This window comes from Manduca sexta, chromosome 8, assembly GCF_014839805.1.
Source record: "Manduca sexta isolate Smith_Timp_Sample1 chromosome 8, JHU_Msex_v1.0, whole genome shotgun sequence".
NCBI classification, from domain to species: domain Eukaryota; kingdom Metazoa; phylum Arthropoda; class Insecta; order Lepidoptera; family Sphingidae; genus Manduca; species Manduca sexta.
This window is the reverse complement of record NC_051122.1, coordinates 3,527,317-3,543,527: the sequence shown is the minus strand read 5'-3', so window position 1 is coordinate 3,543,527 and position 16,211 is coordinate 3,527,317. Positions and strand designations below refer to the sequence as shown.

Sequence of the window (16,211 nt, the reverse complement as noted above, 5' to 3'; positions counted from 1 at the left end):
ATTTTGACGCTTTATTTACCATCGGCGGTGTTTTTAAAAATTGAACATTATTAGCATCGAATTAAGATACATTTTATGGTAATATAGTCATGATCTTAATTATATAGCCAGAAAAGTTATGACGGCGTTTTCCTGACGAACTTGATGGTAATCAAATTGGATTATAATCATTATGTCCCATGTAACCCTATAATATAACATTAAGTTTTTTTTTTTATTTTCTATGTAACTTATCTCCAAAATATTAATATAATGTTTGATATAGAGGAAAACAATGTTTATTTATTTCTCTTATATTATGTTTTGTTACACTCTCAAAAGAAAACTAAACGGGTCGACCATTGCTGTCACAACTTTCGCCGTCCCATCTGTACATAATGACTTTTTTGCTAACGTATTGGTTTTTATTATGATATCGAAGCGATGTTGGAAAAATTATCATTATTGTTTTTATTAAGCAAGAATAACAAAGGAATGTTTGAAAGATATTTGACACCGTCGTAACAATTCTGTGGATGTCGTTTACATGTTTGATAGCTGCATAAAAACTTGATCGAAAATAGAAATGCTCAGCGAACAGTAAATATAAATTGTAAATGCAGCGTAGACAAAATTTCTCTCTGTGTCTGAAGTTTTTGTTATAATAATATGGTCTTTAAATGTAAACTTTTATAGATGTAAACTCATTTTGAATCTGCAACACTTTCTGTAACGTCAACAAAAAAGTATAAGGCACTATTTTTTTTTTAATTATAAAAGCTCGGAAAAGTGGCTTCATTGCAACTGATGTTAAGCGAAGCTAAGTCTATAGAGAGTGCCGACCGACCGAACTTACAAGTATCTCTGGACGGTCGCTTCTTTCTTACACATTTTGTAATATAAACAGCGATTCCAAATGTTTTAGTATGACATGTTTTTACAAAACATACTTTTTGTGTAATATTTTTGAACACGTTCCGTCATTTCTCATCATATTGTAGCGTTTATTATTATGGTTTATTGCTTCAGTAGCATGCAAGTGGTAATTTGTTATGTTTCGCTTCCTACGTTGAAATGTCGCACGTCAGCTGTTTCTAGAAATAAAACGCGAATAAATTATTGTGATATATCGTAAATACGTTTTATGTATTTTATTAATTAATAACAAAATTTATAACTTTAAACTATCAAAACACAAAAGGTTCTTTTCCGAAATATTTTCATTTTGGTGGCACAAAATCACGAAATCAAATTCTTTGTCCACAGCTAACTGCGTCATTTTTGACAAAATAAGTTGAGATATAACAACAGATGGTCTTTGTTTCATGATTTACCATACTGCGTTTCTTTTATGTGTCATCGGATTTTCCACACGCAAGGAATAGCCGTCAAAAACAACTTTAATATAAATTATTGACGATTTATTCATAGGCAAGGGAAATTTACCGAGATCGATAAGGACTTCTTGTGGTTTAATTGTATATCATTAACAATATCAATAACAAGGTAGGTTGAATGCGATCTGTGATCAGTCGTTCATGCGTGGCATAACACGACAGACAATAATTAGAAATCATATTAACTATACGCAACGAAGCCTGCAACGCTAACAAACATTAATATTACAGTTCTGAATAATATTTGTGTAAAACAATTACGAATTGAAAGTGGTACGATTGACTGAGCAAAGTGTTTAATGTTATGCGGTGAGACACAATGCCGGGTGGTGTTTGGGATCTGATGCCGGTGAGGTGTCGGTGGATCGAGACCCTGAGACACTGCGGGAAGACGCTGCTGCGCCGTCAGCGAAGATTGCTGAGGAGGTTGAAGAAGGTAAATATGTAGCAGCCGCTCAGGACACGAGAGGTGTCTTATTATCTATGACAGTGTTAACTCGTAATCGGCCGTGTTACGTTATCGTCATGAAATTATCGTGAAATGGTATTCTATATGGTTATTTCATTTGTCTTTTTTTATAAGGACTTAGCAAAGTGACCCGACTGCAACTGATTGTTTGTGGAGTGATGTCCAATAGAATGCGCGACTGACGAGTGATGATTATCCCTCGAAAGTCGACACAATTATGCCGGCTTGTTTTAGCTGGATATACTTACAGGCTGATCCCGGAACGGACGCACTTGCGTGGGCTACTATGGCGGGTTTTAAAACTCTGTGTAGGGTGGTCGCTATCCGCACGGATATAAAATATATTCTACGACCAACACTAACGCGATATGGTGCGTTACGTACTTGTTATAAACTGTCAGAATAACGCATGGCATAGGGAATCAGAGCTAGACCTAGCTCTTGATTCTCTGCACCGAAAAAAATAAAGTTAAGCATACATAAGTTTGTTTTGCTTGATAGCCTCGAAACAAGATTTGAATTTCACTGTGAATTTTTATTTGACATTTGACTGTGAATGTTTATTTATATTATTTAATGAGAACTTCTAACAATTCAAATACCATAACATTTGCATTATATAATTTATAAATTGCAACGTAATTAATGTAACCAGTTGGGATTAAAATGACCTTAACGTAACATTACAATGTATCAAATGTAAACAAATTTTGTACGGTTAAAGGTTAAAAAATTTAGATGCAAAAATGTATGGAGGGCACATAAACTCGATTATAAATATACATTAGGCAATTTTAATAAAAAACAATTGTATATTCCTAATTGATAAGCAATTTGGTTTTACAAAGAAATAAACGATATCAAAATAGGGTTAAACGATTAAAAAATGGTTTCACCGTTCTACATTTTACATTTTATTTCGTTCATTTTATAGAGACATAGTTATTTCAATGATGATGAAATATTTTGGTTCTAAATTTAATTCTTGATCATGCAGTATTTTTTTTTTTTTAACTATTTTCTACAAACTATTACGCGAATGTTGAATTTCGGGCATTTAAGGTACACGGTGCATCAACTCTGTGCCTCAATTATTGCGTTTATTTTTAAACAGATGAAGTTGTGAACTGTCTTTTTCATTAGTTTCATTTCGTTTCATTTGAAAGCATAGATTAGAATAGCAATCTTGTTTTTGGACGAATTCTATATTTACGTGACCAGTAGTATATACACAGAAGTTATGAAACAGGCTCTAAATACTATATAAATATACGCTTATAATATATTGTGCGATTTAAAGTATAGCTAAATATTACAATTATTGTTTACGTGGAACCACAATAAAGTAATAAGTTTAATATTTTTAATCGAGAAGTTATTTATTTGGAAACTTGAACGATATTAATAAATTCACTTATGGCTTTATTTATTGATTCACAATATAAATCTCATTGAAACTGCAGTAATAACCAGCCAGTAATTAACGTTATGAAGTTTCTTTCCACTATTACCACATAGCGAAAGTATAAATGCCGCATTCCGTACAATAAAAAATATACATTACTGCCTTAATTTTTCCTATTCAACCAACTTCAAATGAAAGAGTAGGTTCTATGTCCGACGATATGTATTTTTTTAATGAAAATATTTTTTAAACGATTCGACCTTAGGATTATTACTTCGGTAATTATTTTAAGGTGACATTGTGCATTATGAAAATTGGTTGAATTGATTTGTTAAGAGTCATTGTGTAGGGAGTCGCCGCTGGGGCCAGGGACGCGGCAATCATTGCGAAATGTACTGGTACTAATGAAGTTGTTTCATTCTCCTGGTTCATTGTGTTTTAACTATTTAATTGTATCGGATATTGGGCCGATTCAGTTTTGTTCGGGATTGCCGCGCGATTCAAGCTCCGTCACGACTGATTGTAAGATTATTCACTTTTCTTTCGGAAACAATAAATAACTAGTTTCTCTTTAGTTTTTTCGTTTATTGCACTTTGAGAACCTAAGTCGAGATTGCATTACAGAGTGAATTTATATTTATAGATATCGCTTATTTATTTTGGCAACTTTTCAGTCCCAATTTGTTTGCTTTATTTTTTACTTCTTTGCTATGTTAAACAATTTTATTGTCAATAAATCGGCATCAGCTGACGACGTTGCATATGCTACGGCACTAGGACATTCCAGAAGCGATTATTTCGCATCCATCACATTTCACATATGAAAATACAATAAATAAAGTGTTTCCTCAGTTTGTTCGGTGTAGTGCGTTTTGCAAGGCCCGGACTCGCGTGTTGCGCCATCCGCTGCGCTGTTGCCAAACTCAGTTACATCCACTGAGATTTCACTTTTTAAAATCATAACTGTCGGTCGCGTTCGTCAGAACTTGGGTAATGTTTGATCTTCATACAAACATCGCTTGATTATAATGAATTCGATGTTCCATCGGCCTAAATCTTACATTTCAAAATGAAATATACGAAATATAAATGAATTATGTTGATTTGATTTTTGTGTTGTAGTTTGGTAAAGAAGTTGCCACACTGTATGTGTTGGCTAATTAAGAGAAATGGTTTAATACGCGAATTTTGAACTTACCTATATGCCGAGACTGTGCTCATGACATTCTTCATTGACCGCGCTTGAAGCCTCAGAGTTCACTCACAATTAAGAACGCAAAACATTTGAAATAAAAATGAGATTGCAGAGCGCATAATAAATTAAGACATTCAAAACGGCACAGATCTAGACATTGTATAATATTCATTCCATTTCAGTGAAAATTTTATTATGTTATTCAAGATAATAAAATTATACAAAGAATAAAATTATTCAAGATTATACAAGGAATTAAACTATTTTCATAAGCATCACTGGCAGCCAGTTTTCTAATGGATAATAAAATGAATTATAACAGCTACACTAGTTATTCAGAAGCTGTAAAACATTCATCATAATCTCAGCAAAAGTAATACTTAAAATTATTGTTAGTCATTAAAGAAACTTGCTGTGAGAGTCCCCAGACCAGCTTTTTCTTTAAAACATTCACCTCACAATATTGTATTGTTTCCAGGCGTACCTACACAGTTGGCGCTCTGCAGACGAGCTGAACATGTTGGTGGGTGCGAAGGTGGGCGGTGCGACACCACTGGTCATCGCGTGCAGGAATGGACACTACGACGTGGCCGAATATCTCATAGAGAGGTGCAAGGCGGACATTGAACAGCCTGGATCAGGTGGGTTTAATAGAATGCGCTTAATAAATAATAATACTAACCCTGTAATATATACTGCCAACTGCTGAGCGCAGGCCTCCTATAGAGAAGTGAAAACTCCCGAAAAGTAGACTGAGATTTCCTTGGCTTTTGTCCACCACGCTGTAGTGCGTGGTGGCAGACTTCATTCTGAAATCCTTATAGAGTATTCTCAGGTTTGTAGGTTTCCTCACAATGTTTTTCTTCGCCGTTAAGGCGATACCTCAAGGTCCATTTTCATACATTTTGTTTCGGCTTTAATCTGGGTAACTAAACAAGTATTGGCAAGTAAAGAATTTAAATTCACGTCTAGTTAGTGATTAGTTCTCGCAGTTGAAAGAAAAACGTAAAAATAATTAATAATCATGGATATTTTGGCCTTTAAAATTTAATATGACGAAATTTTAAAGGCAGAAATATCCATGATTATTAATTATTTTTACGTTTTTCTTTCAACTGCGAGAACTAATCACTAACTAGACGTGAATTTAAATTCTTTACTTGCCAATACTTGTTTAGTTACCCAGATTAAAGGCGAAACAAAATGTATGAAAATGGACCTTGAGGTATCGCCTTAAAGCGACTTATTATATATTTATTGTAACGCAAGGAATTAATTAATCAAGTAAAGACTTGAAACCAGGACAAATGGTACTTGTTTTATTACTATATATATTCACATGCAAAATTATGTAAGTTAAAAATCATAACAAATAGTCATGAGTGCAATTTTTTACTTTGAATTGTATTGTAAATTGTAATACGTAGGTCCAGGGAAGACGTCGCTTCGTCGCGTTGTGAAACAAAACCAAAGGCCGCACGAGTTCAGTTCTCAAGCACGTCGGTACAAGTTAAATTACTTTTCGGTCTTTGAAAAGACTTATTCGTTCACTCGGTTATCTTTAATGGTTTATATTCCTTTCAAGTATTACGTACTTGTCGTCGTGTTTCTTTGTATCTAAAAAGTTTTCGAGTTCTTCGAATTACCTATAAACTACAAATTGTTTTACGACATAAAACTATTGTTTCAAAGTATGTTATTTATCAATAACCTCTGTGTCGAAGTTGCCCAATGCAAGCAGGTCCTAACAGTTCGGTCTGGAAATCTTTTGGGGAAGACTGTTGTCCAGCAGTGTATATCTTTTAGTTGATGATGCTGATTAATGTAATACATATATCATTTAGTACACTTACGCACTTATCTATGATTTGTATGGTAAATACGTCATTCATGAGGAAGTAACAGATCGATATAACGCAACGACAATAAAGATCCCACTTGCAAATACATAATCGTAACAACAAACATCGAACGACAGACGTTTGTTTTATTACTTATGTCTACTCGCGGTCGGTTGTTAGTCGCGTTGCGTCAATACATTGGCGTTCGGCCATTTCACCTCGGCCGGTTGCCGTTCGTCACGCGTCGTTTACGAACGAAAATATCTTATGTTCTGTTCACGCGTGATGGCCTTAATGAAAACACCATTACGCGGGCACGTTTTGCACGTTTCACGTGATGTGTTTTTACTTTTTAATATCGTATACAAATATTGGAACAAACAATAATGTAAGGTACCTATCCATATTCAATAGAGAATGCCCTTGGCATTAATAGTTATTGATCTACTTTTTGTTTCACCTCTTTTATTACTATCTCACGTCCCACAAATAGAGAGTCAAAAGATTGAATAAGTTATTCAATATTCATTGGTAAGGCCTTCTATGGGCCCAACACTTAGAAATCTTGCGTTGAATCGGTACTACGGAGACTCTGCGTCTTGCAAGATTCAACTCCAAAACAATTGTTATTGCGAATGATTTTCCTAGGTTCTATCAAAAAATATAATGCATGTAGTTCACAAAACCCTAATATGACTTGCCCACACATATACAATAATAAGCAATATTTGCCTACAGTGACATTCGACGGCGAGACGATAGAGGGCGCGCCTCCGTTGTGGTGCGCTGCGGCGGCAGGTCACCTACCATTGGTGAAGCTGCTGGTCCGCGCCGGCGCAAACGTGAACTCCACCACGCGCACGCACAGCACGCCGCTGCGCGCCGCCTGCTTCGACGGACATTGCGACATCGTCAGGTTCCTTGTCGAGAATGGCGCCGGTAAGTGTATTTGGATGACTTTAATTTTATAGAGGTTATATCAGCTCCTAGTGGTCGCCCAGCTCTTCTAGAATATAGCATAGCAAACGCGAAACGAAGGTTTCCTGTCGTTTGATTGTGATTATTCGAGAGGCTAACGCGTAAGTCACGTTAGTGTCTCGACCAATCACAATGAAACGACACGGACTATCGTGTCGTGATTTAAGTATGTCGCAGGTCTATTGTACTAAGCTGATAGTACACGAGTAAAGTAAAAATAGGTGCTATTCAGACTATTCATAATCAAGATGGCAAATAGCCTTGTGTGCATTAGTCATTTTATCTTTTACGCAAAAGCGTGAGTATCTATCGTCATGATAGCTGGTTCTATTACTTTTAACCTTATCATCTAAAGTCAAAGTATTTCTTACATTGACAAGAAAATTCTATATTTCCACCCGAGCCCACTCTTAACCCTATATAACAAGAGTGTATTTCCAATTCCAGACATAGAAATAGCGAACCGTCACGGTCACACGTGCCTGATGATCGCGTGCTACAAGGGACACATCAGGATCGCGCGATACTTACTGTCGCTCAACGCGGACGTGAACCGCAAGAGCGTGAAGGGCAACACGGCGCTGCACGACTGCGCCGAGAGTGGCTCGCTGCAGATACTCAAGATGCTGCTCGGACACGGCGCCACCATGGACGTTGATTCTTATGGTGAGGATGCAGTTTTAGATAGTGTCCAATGTTTAGTGTTATATTAGAGTTTGTGTGTTCTGATTTAAAGTTTCGTATCGTCTGACGTAGATTTTTTAGCTTTGCGTAATAAAATCGCAAATCCAAGAACTATTGGTTCAACCAATTTGGTTGAATCATTTTCACACGTGTAGTAAGTACGTTGTGCTAATATGATAAAATGTGCATATTCACGATTAGCGTAATATAATATGGAAATTTCTGATTTTCATCGTTATCATTTACTTATATAAAAATTTAAACTTCTCGTTAGATTTTCCCATTTGTAGGACATTACTCTAGAGTCGTGTGTGTATTTAATTATTTAAGGACCTCCAACGAAGGATACACGGCATATCATAAAAACAATGTTATAGCAGTTTTACAATTAACAAAGTGACGTGCCTCTTCAATTATAGGAGACCACAGCATGCAAATTTATATATTGGTACAGCGGCAAAAAAATAATATTTAGTAGTATGTATTTCTAGTTGCATTGGTTCAAAAACTTTGGTCTACCTTCAACATTTATTTTCATTGGCTCAGTTGTAGAAGAACTTTGCCCCAGCTTCAACATTGATTTCAGGTATGACGCCACTTCTAGCCGCCTCTGTAACCGGCCACACGCACATAGTGGAGAGCCTGATCAAGGTGGAGTACGGGCTGGTGACGCGGCAGCAGCGCATCGACGCGCTCGAGCTCCTCGGCGCGACGTACGTCGACAAGAGACGCGACATGGTCGGCGCGTTGGAGTTCTGGAAACGGGCCATGGACGACAGGTTCGTTGGATGTAAAGATTTCTGTATCGACTTTAAAAGAAGGAGGAGGTTCTCAATTCTACTGTATTTTTTTTTGGGTTTGTTACCTCAGTACTTTTAACTGGGTGAACCGGTTTTGATGATTCTTTTTTTTATTTTAAAGCTAATGCTTCCCATGTGGTCCCATATAAATTTCACTGTGTTGGACTCTTGACTTCGAAGATATATCTTAAAATGATGTCCTCATATAGTGATTTTAACACATCTCATCGTCAGTCTCGGCTTATGAGACATAATTGTGTCGACTAACGAGAGATGATTATCTCGTCAGTCGACGTTCTATTGGACCCCACTCCACTTACCATCAGGTACAGATGGGTTATTTGCCGTGTCCGTATTAAAAAAAAACTTAACCTTACCTAACCATATAAAATCTCTGGTTTTACAGGTTTCCAACAGACGGTAGAGAGCCGATACCCAAACCGAAAGACGTGCCTCGCATAGAAGCGTACGACTTCGCAGCGGAGCCGAGCAACGCGCAGCAACTAGAGGAGATACTCGCCGACCCCGACGCGATGAGGATGCAGGCGCTCGTCATCAGAGAGAGAATTCTTGGTGAGTGTTGGACATTTATTTATACAGGAACAACAAAGTGATCTGACTGTACCTGATTGACACTTTCTCACGCGGGCGGAGCCGCGAGCTAAAGCTAGTGTTGTATAATAGTATAGATAGATAATGTGCACAGGTCCGGCGCACCCCGACACGTCGTACTACGTGCGGTACCGCGGCGCGGTGTACGCGGACGCGGGGCGCTTCCAGCGCTGCCGCCAGCTGTGGCACCACGCGCTCGACATGCAGCGCGCCGTGCTGCCGCCGCTGTCGCCGCTCACGCAGTCCTCGCTCTACAGCTTCGCCGAGCTGTTCTCCTACATGCTGGCCGAGAGGGCCCGGCCTCCGCTCAGAGGTACGTATCGATATCTGCAGACATATATCCGGTCTCTCAGCTGCAGCCCCGGATCTTGATTTTTCTCGAGGCGGGGCAACATCTGGTAAATGCCGCCCCCATCCACCTTTATTTTTACCTTTGTCATCTTCATCATTTCGGGCCCCGCGGTACATCATTTTTGTATTTATGGCAAAGTTGCGTTAATGATAAATTGAGTATTCGTCTGCCAAGTTTGAATTTACCGCCCTCTGACTTCGCCGCCCGGGGCATGGGCCCCGGCTTGCCTCCCTCTAAATCCGGCGCTGCTCAGCTGTGGCAGTGTGTGTTGAAATTAATCTCTAAAGCTGGTGATTTGTTTCCCAATTGCAGCAATTTATGAATTTGACCCAATTGCTCAATTGCTCTACAACCCAAAAAAAAATGACCTATCATGAGGTGAAGTATTCTTTTAGTGAATATAATATATTTCACATCGATTAACTTAGCACTTAATGTCGTCATCCAGGTCGCATCGTACCACCAGTAACGTTCGAAGACATAGACCCTGTATTCAGGAAGGCACTATCCGAGATCAACCGCGGCGTGGAACTCCTAGAATCAAAGCTGAGCATCGACCGCGAGCAGACGCTGGCGACGCTGCAGCGGGTGCTGGTCATATCGCTGCACCTCGCCGCGCTGATGGCGAGGCTGCTTGACGAACCGGAGTGCACTGAGGAGGTCTCCAGGAAGATACACAAGGCTGTTTATTCACTCGTTAAGTTAGATATTAAGGTGAGTTACATTTCTCAAAGAATTTAACATTCTAGATATTTCTGTAATCGATATTTTGTATTCGATATTCAAATTTGAAATAACGGTATTTTTTACAAAGTAAAGTTAAATAAAATTGTTATTGATATTTTATCCCTGATTTCGAATATCGATATTTTTTAAAAGAAGTTATATATTATTGTGTGAATGTTTTTGGCTCAAATTACCACATGAGGTCTGTAAGTATCTGATCATATTAAGATAGCCAATGGCCATTAAAAGTTGCCTAGAGGTGAAATGTATATCAAAGCGTTCTAATAAAAAAAATATCGGGCGGAGTACTCACTTAGCATTTGTGCGAAGTTTCTGTGCAAACTATAATGGTTGATTAGACCATTTTTTATCCAAGGTACGACGAATAGAGGCTTAGCTACACCTGATGTTAGTGAAGCTCAAAAAATGACGAACGGCAAAAAATAAATACATCCGCGGACGACACAGTTATACAAACTATATGATGCTTTCCTTACAGGTGCGTCAAGGTCGCTCCGCGCTGCACGTGGCGTGCTCGGCGGAGGTGGCGCGCGCGCGGGCGGGGCGCGGCGCGGCGGGCGCGGCGGGCGCGGGGGGAGCGGGGGCCGCGCCGCCCGCCGCCGACGCGCACGCGTGCTGCGGCGCGCTCGTCGCGCTCATGCTGCGGCTGGGCGCTCCGCCCGACGCACGCGACGCCGACGGCAACACGCCGCTGCACCTCGTCTGCAAGGTCAGTGGTACTACGTGTGGCTAAGGCCTGCTGCGACACTTTGTCTTCACTCGGACACATATCATTTACTGATAGCCAATATGTTGTTTCTGTGATCCTGTGGTAATGCATGTAATGTTTAATCACCCACAAGTTTCCAATTTAAATCCTAAGTGTTCATATGGGTATTCAATATGTTTGCAAGGAAATCAGTTGTTAAACTAAGCTAATTGATCTCGGCAATCGACTTGATAAATAATGCTGTATAGACAAAACTTAAGAATGAAGCCCGTTAATAATAATTTACTAATTTCCGCCCGCAGCTAAACCCATGTCCAGCGGAAGTGGTCCGCGAGCTCCTGGCCCACGGCGCCCACATCGACACCGTGAACTACGAGGGCGACACGCCTGAGGAGCTGCTCAGGGTGAACCAGCAGTCGCTGAGCGCCATCGTGAACCCGCTGAAGTACACCACGCTGAAGTGCCTGGCGGCGCGTACGGTGAAGAACTACCGGCTGCCGTACCGACACGTGGTGCCGCAGTGCTTGCACGCCACTATCATCACGCACTGAGACGCGCTAGTGTAAAGGTGGGCTCGCTTTGTCGTGTATATGTTAACGTCCAAGGTCTAAGAATGCGTTCTAAAGTATCTTGTTGTGATATCTAATTATATTATTAGTTGGAAACTGTGAAATTAACTATATCACCTGTTAGATAGTTTTTGCTTGTTACTCATTTTTTTTTTATTGCGATGCTGAAGCAATGAATTTTAAACAATAAAAAAAAATTGACGATTTGATCGAATTTTGGACACAAATCTGTCATTATATAGTATCTTAAACAAATAAGTAAATCATAGTTAACCATGAGATCATTCATTATCCACTGCTGAACTTCTGTTCATGCCTCCTGCAAAGATTTTAAAATCGACTTTGACCAACCCAACCGACCTGTTAGTAATAAAAAGTAAATGATAACATTTTTAACCCGCCAATATCTTTTCAGATATTTCCTGTTAAAACTATATCATCACGAAGCCGCAGTCTTGCTTGCCTTCAAATCAATATCCTCGTGTGCATCAGTGGAGACAGGAGTGGAAACCACGATACGCGCCGATTGCACATTTCCCGCAGTCCAAGGAATTGGTGACATTGACATGCGCGACTGTCAACTTGACATGTGTCAATGTGACATACACTACTAGACGTTTAGATGTGTAGTTTTTGTTCGTAGCTAAACACTATTTGTAGCATTTTGAAATGGAGTGATCAGTGTAATATTTAGTATATTATTTTGAGGCTACGTTTGTATTGTTTTTTTTTATACCACCGGGGGTCATTTATTGTATCGGGTTTGCCGGCATATTATCTAGTTTTTTCCGATTGAAATTATTCTATATTAGTTTATTCGTTCAGTGATAATAATTTTAAATTGGTTTAATTTTTACATTATAGAATTTGGTCAATATTTTTAATTGTTAATCATTTTGTATATTAATTTTCTTACCGGTACTAATCATGGCTGCGACAACGGACTGCTTTAATTTGTCTTAATATTTCGTGATATTAAATTTATTTCTTTCTATGTCGACAAAGGTGAATTGGTGGTCTGTATTTGCAATTATTTATGTATATTAATTATTTCTTTGAACATTTTTACTAGTATATTAAAATAATCGCAATATTATCGAAACACAAATTATAAACTGTGTCATTTAATAAAATGGGTACTAAATATATGCAATTTTGAAACAATATACTAATACAATAACTACGCCAGTGAATATCCATAGTTTCGTATAAAATATGTTACTATAACGCATTTGATGTGAGGTATAAACAAAACGCTTAACATGTCACAATTTTATGTAGTTAGTGTATGGACGTAAAGCTCAATATATCGTAAAAAGCTGTTATAACGTGTGTCACGCACTATTGTAACTTATCGATAACAATAATAGTATGTCGATATTTTGTAACACCATATTCAAATTCTAAAGTTATTCGTATAATCAAAATAATCATTGGTAATAATATTGGGGATTAAGATATATATTATACATTAATACTGATTACGAGTAAAAGTGATGTTTACTGCCAGATGTATCGAGTTAGTGAGATGTTCGACGAAATAAATATCGACATTTTGTACTAGGCCATCGAGTGATATTCTCTTTTATATCAAAGTATTTTAGTTAGGTATATCGCACACGACGTTGGGCTAGAGTTTTAAAAATCGTTCGTGTGTATTCGCCTTCTCTAGTCCTTTGTAATATTAGTACGTTTCGGATGATAGTGTTGTATTTGATTTGACATTGAAGGGTTCCAAACAGTGATATTTATCGGTGCCAGCCGACGGTTCGCTTCACAATGCCTGTCAATGAATATATATTTTGTCAAATTAGTGTCAATGGATAATTGCAATGGAATTTCGACTATATATTTTTAACGTAGAGTAATAAATGGCTTGAATATGATCAGTCGTCAAACGGTATGCGGTCATCATCGCCATCCATCGATCTATGTAAACAAATTACTGTTAGTGAATTTAGAATATAATGGAGATATAAATTGGCTTTGTATATTAGCTGTATCGATAAAAATAGAACTGATTTGATTACGTTACTATCGATTTGTATCCTACTGGCAGCGTTGCCGTTTATTTCATATAGTGTGTATTTTGTCATAGTAATTATCATTTAGCAACAGCGTGTTTACATGCTAGTTTATTTTTGAAATTAATAATAATGCTTTAAAAATATATTGTGGTTTTATTTCGTAATCCTTACGTATTACGTGAAGAATATCGATAAATTAGTATTGGATGGAAAAAATCGAGTAGACTATAATGGCTATTTGAAATAAAATTCACTTACCTCTGTAGTACCTACGTCATATAAAGTCGCAAGACTTGATTAAAGGAGTTTTCTACCATAATGATATAAACTACTTGCATAACACAGCTGCAAATCGAATTGCTTACGCGGGATAGAGACGATACTCTACCAAGTCGAAGTTAACCGGTCTTCTTTTGCTATAAAATATATTGGATTGGGCTGAGCGGTCGCCAAGGGTGATAAAGACTCGGGGGAAGGGCACAGGCACGCATTTGTGAACAAAAAAAATGTTGGCGGAAAAATATTTTTCGTCCAGGGTGCCAGTATAGATAAATAAATCAATAAATTATTTAATTTCACCTCTGGCTCTGGGTCACGATACAATCGTCTAAACACAATATCCCAGACCAGAATCGTTATTATAAAGTAACATGACTGGATAACACCAAAGGCCTCCGGCTTAAGGAGGCCCGCGACCTGGGAGGAGGAGGACCGACCTGCGTAGAGGTCTGGGCACAGGCTTGAAATACAGACTATTTTGCAGAAGGCTTTCGCTAACAAAATAGTGTTACATATTTATGGAAATAAGCTCCGGATTTTGCTGGCAAGGGGTATCATATCATTAATTAGCTTTGGTCCTTAACGGGTGCAGTTACGCCACTATCCTAGACCAAATGGCAACATTTAGAAACTAGACCGACAATTTGTTCTCGTATATCACTATTGGTAAACGAGATGGCGCTAGTAGTAACCTATTCCTAGGTATTCAAATCATTCGTACAGCATTTTCTATAATATATTTCCAATGAAGACTTATTACAAAATACTTGTTAAACAATAATAAACAATATTATGGGTAGAACCTTGAATATTCTATGGTTCAAGATTCAAGGCAAACTTAAACTGACAAAAAAAAATTCACGTCGAATTGATAGCCTCCTCCTTTTTTTGAAGTCGGTTAATAAAGATGGCTCCTGATTAACGTATATGAAAAAAATTAAATTTACACATTTATAGCGTTTCGTTATCTATGTACTGTAATAAGCACCTTTCAACTTTCTCTATTTACTAACTCGGTTCCAAACCCAGCAAAAATAATTAATAAATGAAGTTTTTTCTAATAGGTTTGGTAGTAAACAGTGAATCCCTCCTAGCTGAATTTCGACCACGGCGGCCAATCTCAACGGAGATCAGCCAGGTACGCAGGAGATATTTTAGTGAACAAGTGTATGCGCAGTACACAGGTGCACTCTCTGTTCCTTCACTCTCATAGTTCGGTAAGACGGCAATCCGACATGACCGGAGAGAGATCAGGCGCAGGACCAACGGCTTTACGTGCTTTCCGAGGCACGGGGGTATCACACCGCCAACTTCCAGACTCCGAGCTGCGACTGACTAATTTTTAAGATGGAAAAACCCAGTCACAAATATTTTGGCCCGACCCGGGATTCAAACCCAAGCCCTCAGCACGGCAGTCGTACTTCTATCGTGTACACTTACAACTCCGCCACCGAGGCAGTCAGTAAACAGTACATAGATAACGAAACGTTAAAAAGTGAAAATCACTGATTATTATTTTGAAAAAATCCCTGGTTGCTATTAGGTATATTAATATTCATGAAATCGTTCTTACCCTAGTTGCTATGATAAGTAAATAGACGTCACTTTTATGCAATAGAAATAAAAATATTTTACAGATTTTATCGTGTTTTTTTTATATTATAATTTTCTCCTGACGTTTCGAATACTTTGTAGCCTTCATGGTCACGGGGGGGGACTGAAATGTTGGTCGTCCGAAAAGTCTAAAATTTCAATATCTACCTACATTTTACAATTGTAAAAAAACCGCTATAAAAAACGTAAAATAATTTTAATTTCAATGTCTAACATTCGCGTAAACGTAAGAAGTCATTGAACTTTTATGCGATTCTTTAATAGCTTAGATAACATAAAACCAGGTCCATAACAATTACTTTTAAATCTCAACATACTTTTTTAAATAAATGTCCTCATTCGTTAAATAGAGAAGCTTTATTTGCGCCGGCCCTAAATAAAAACCTACACTTTCCTCGAAACAAATCCGAGCCAGAACATGGGTAGACAAAAATAAAACGCTCATAAAAATGTATGAGACGTCAAAAGATGTGCAGCTAACAAGAACAGGGCGAGTCTAGTGCGGTACAATGCTAGTTATTCCGCCCGGCCGGTAATTGTGACAAATGAACGTG

General features: G+C 38.1%; 1 protein-coding gene across 5 annotated transcripts in view; it reads left to right on the top strand.

Moving 5' to 3' along the window:
* The window catches only part of LOC115444170 (protein fem-1 homolog CG6966), an 86,046-nt gene extending 72,139 nt beyond the window's left edge, over positions 1 to 13,907 (top strand). For 2 of the 5 annotated variants that reach the window (XM_030169841.2, XM_037436374.1), the window contains exons 2-12: positions 1,608 to 1,812; positions 4,924 to 5,086; positions 7,025 to 7,225; positions 7,712 to 7,930; positions 8,535 to 8,727; positions 9,155 to 9,321; positions 9,455 to 9,673; positions 10,161 to 10,426; positions 10,938 to 11,168; positions 11,471 to 11,736; positions 12,153 to 13,907. In XM_030169841.2, coding sequence (XP_030025701.2) covers positions 1,696 to 1,812; positions 4,924 to 5,086; positions 7,025 to 7,225; positions 7,712 to 7,930; positions 8,535 to 8,727; positions 9,155 to 9,321; positions 9,455 to 9,673; positions 10,161 to 10,426; positions 10,938 to 11,168; positions 11,471 to 11,719 — 2,025 coding nt within the window. In that variant the 5' untranslated portion in view covers positions 1,608 to 1,695 and the 3' untranslated portion in view covers positions 11,720 to 11,736; positions 12,153 to 13,907. Of the gene's footprint in view, positions 1 to 1,215; positions 1,486 to 1,607; positions 1,813 to 4,920; positions 5,087 to 7,024; positions 7,226 to 7,711; positions 7,931 to 8,534; positions 8,728 to 9,154; positions 9,322 to 9,454; positions 9,674 to 10,160; positions 10,427 to 10,937; positions 11,169 to 11,470; positions 11,737 to 12,152 lie in introns of those variants that run through there. The other 3 variants (XM_037436375.1, XM_037436377.1, XM_037436376.1) reach the window with 3 other exon arrangements.
* Positions 13,908 to 16,211: the final 2,304 nt, after the last annotated feature.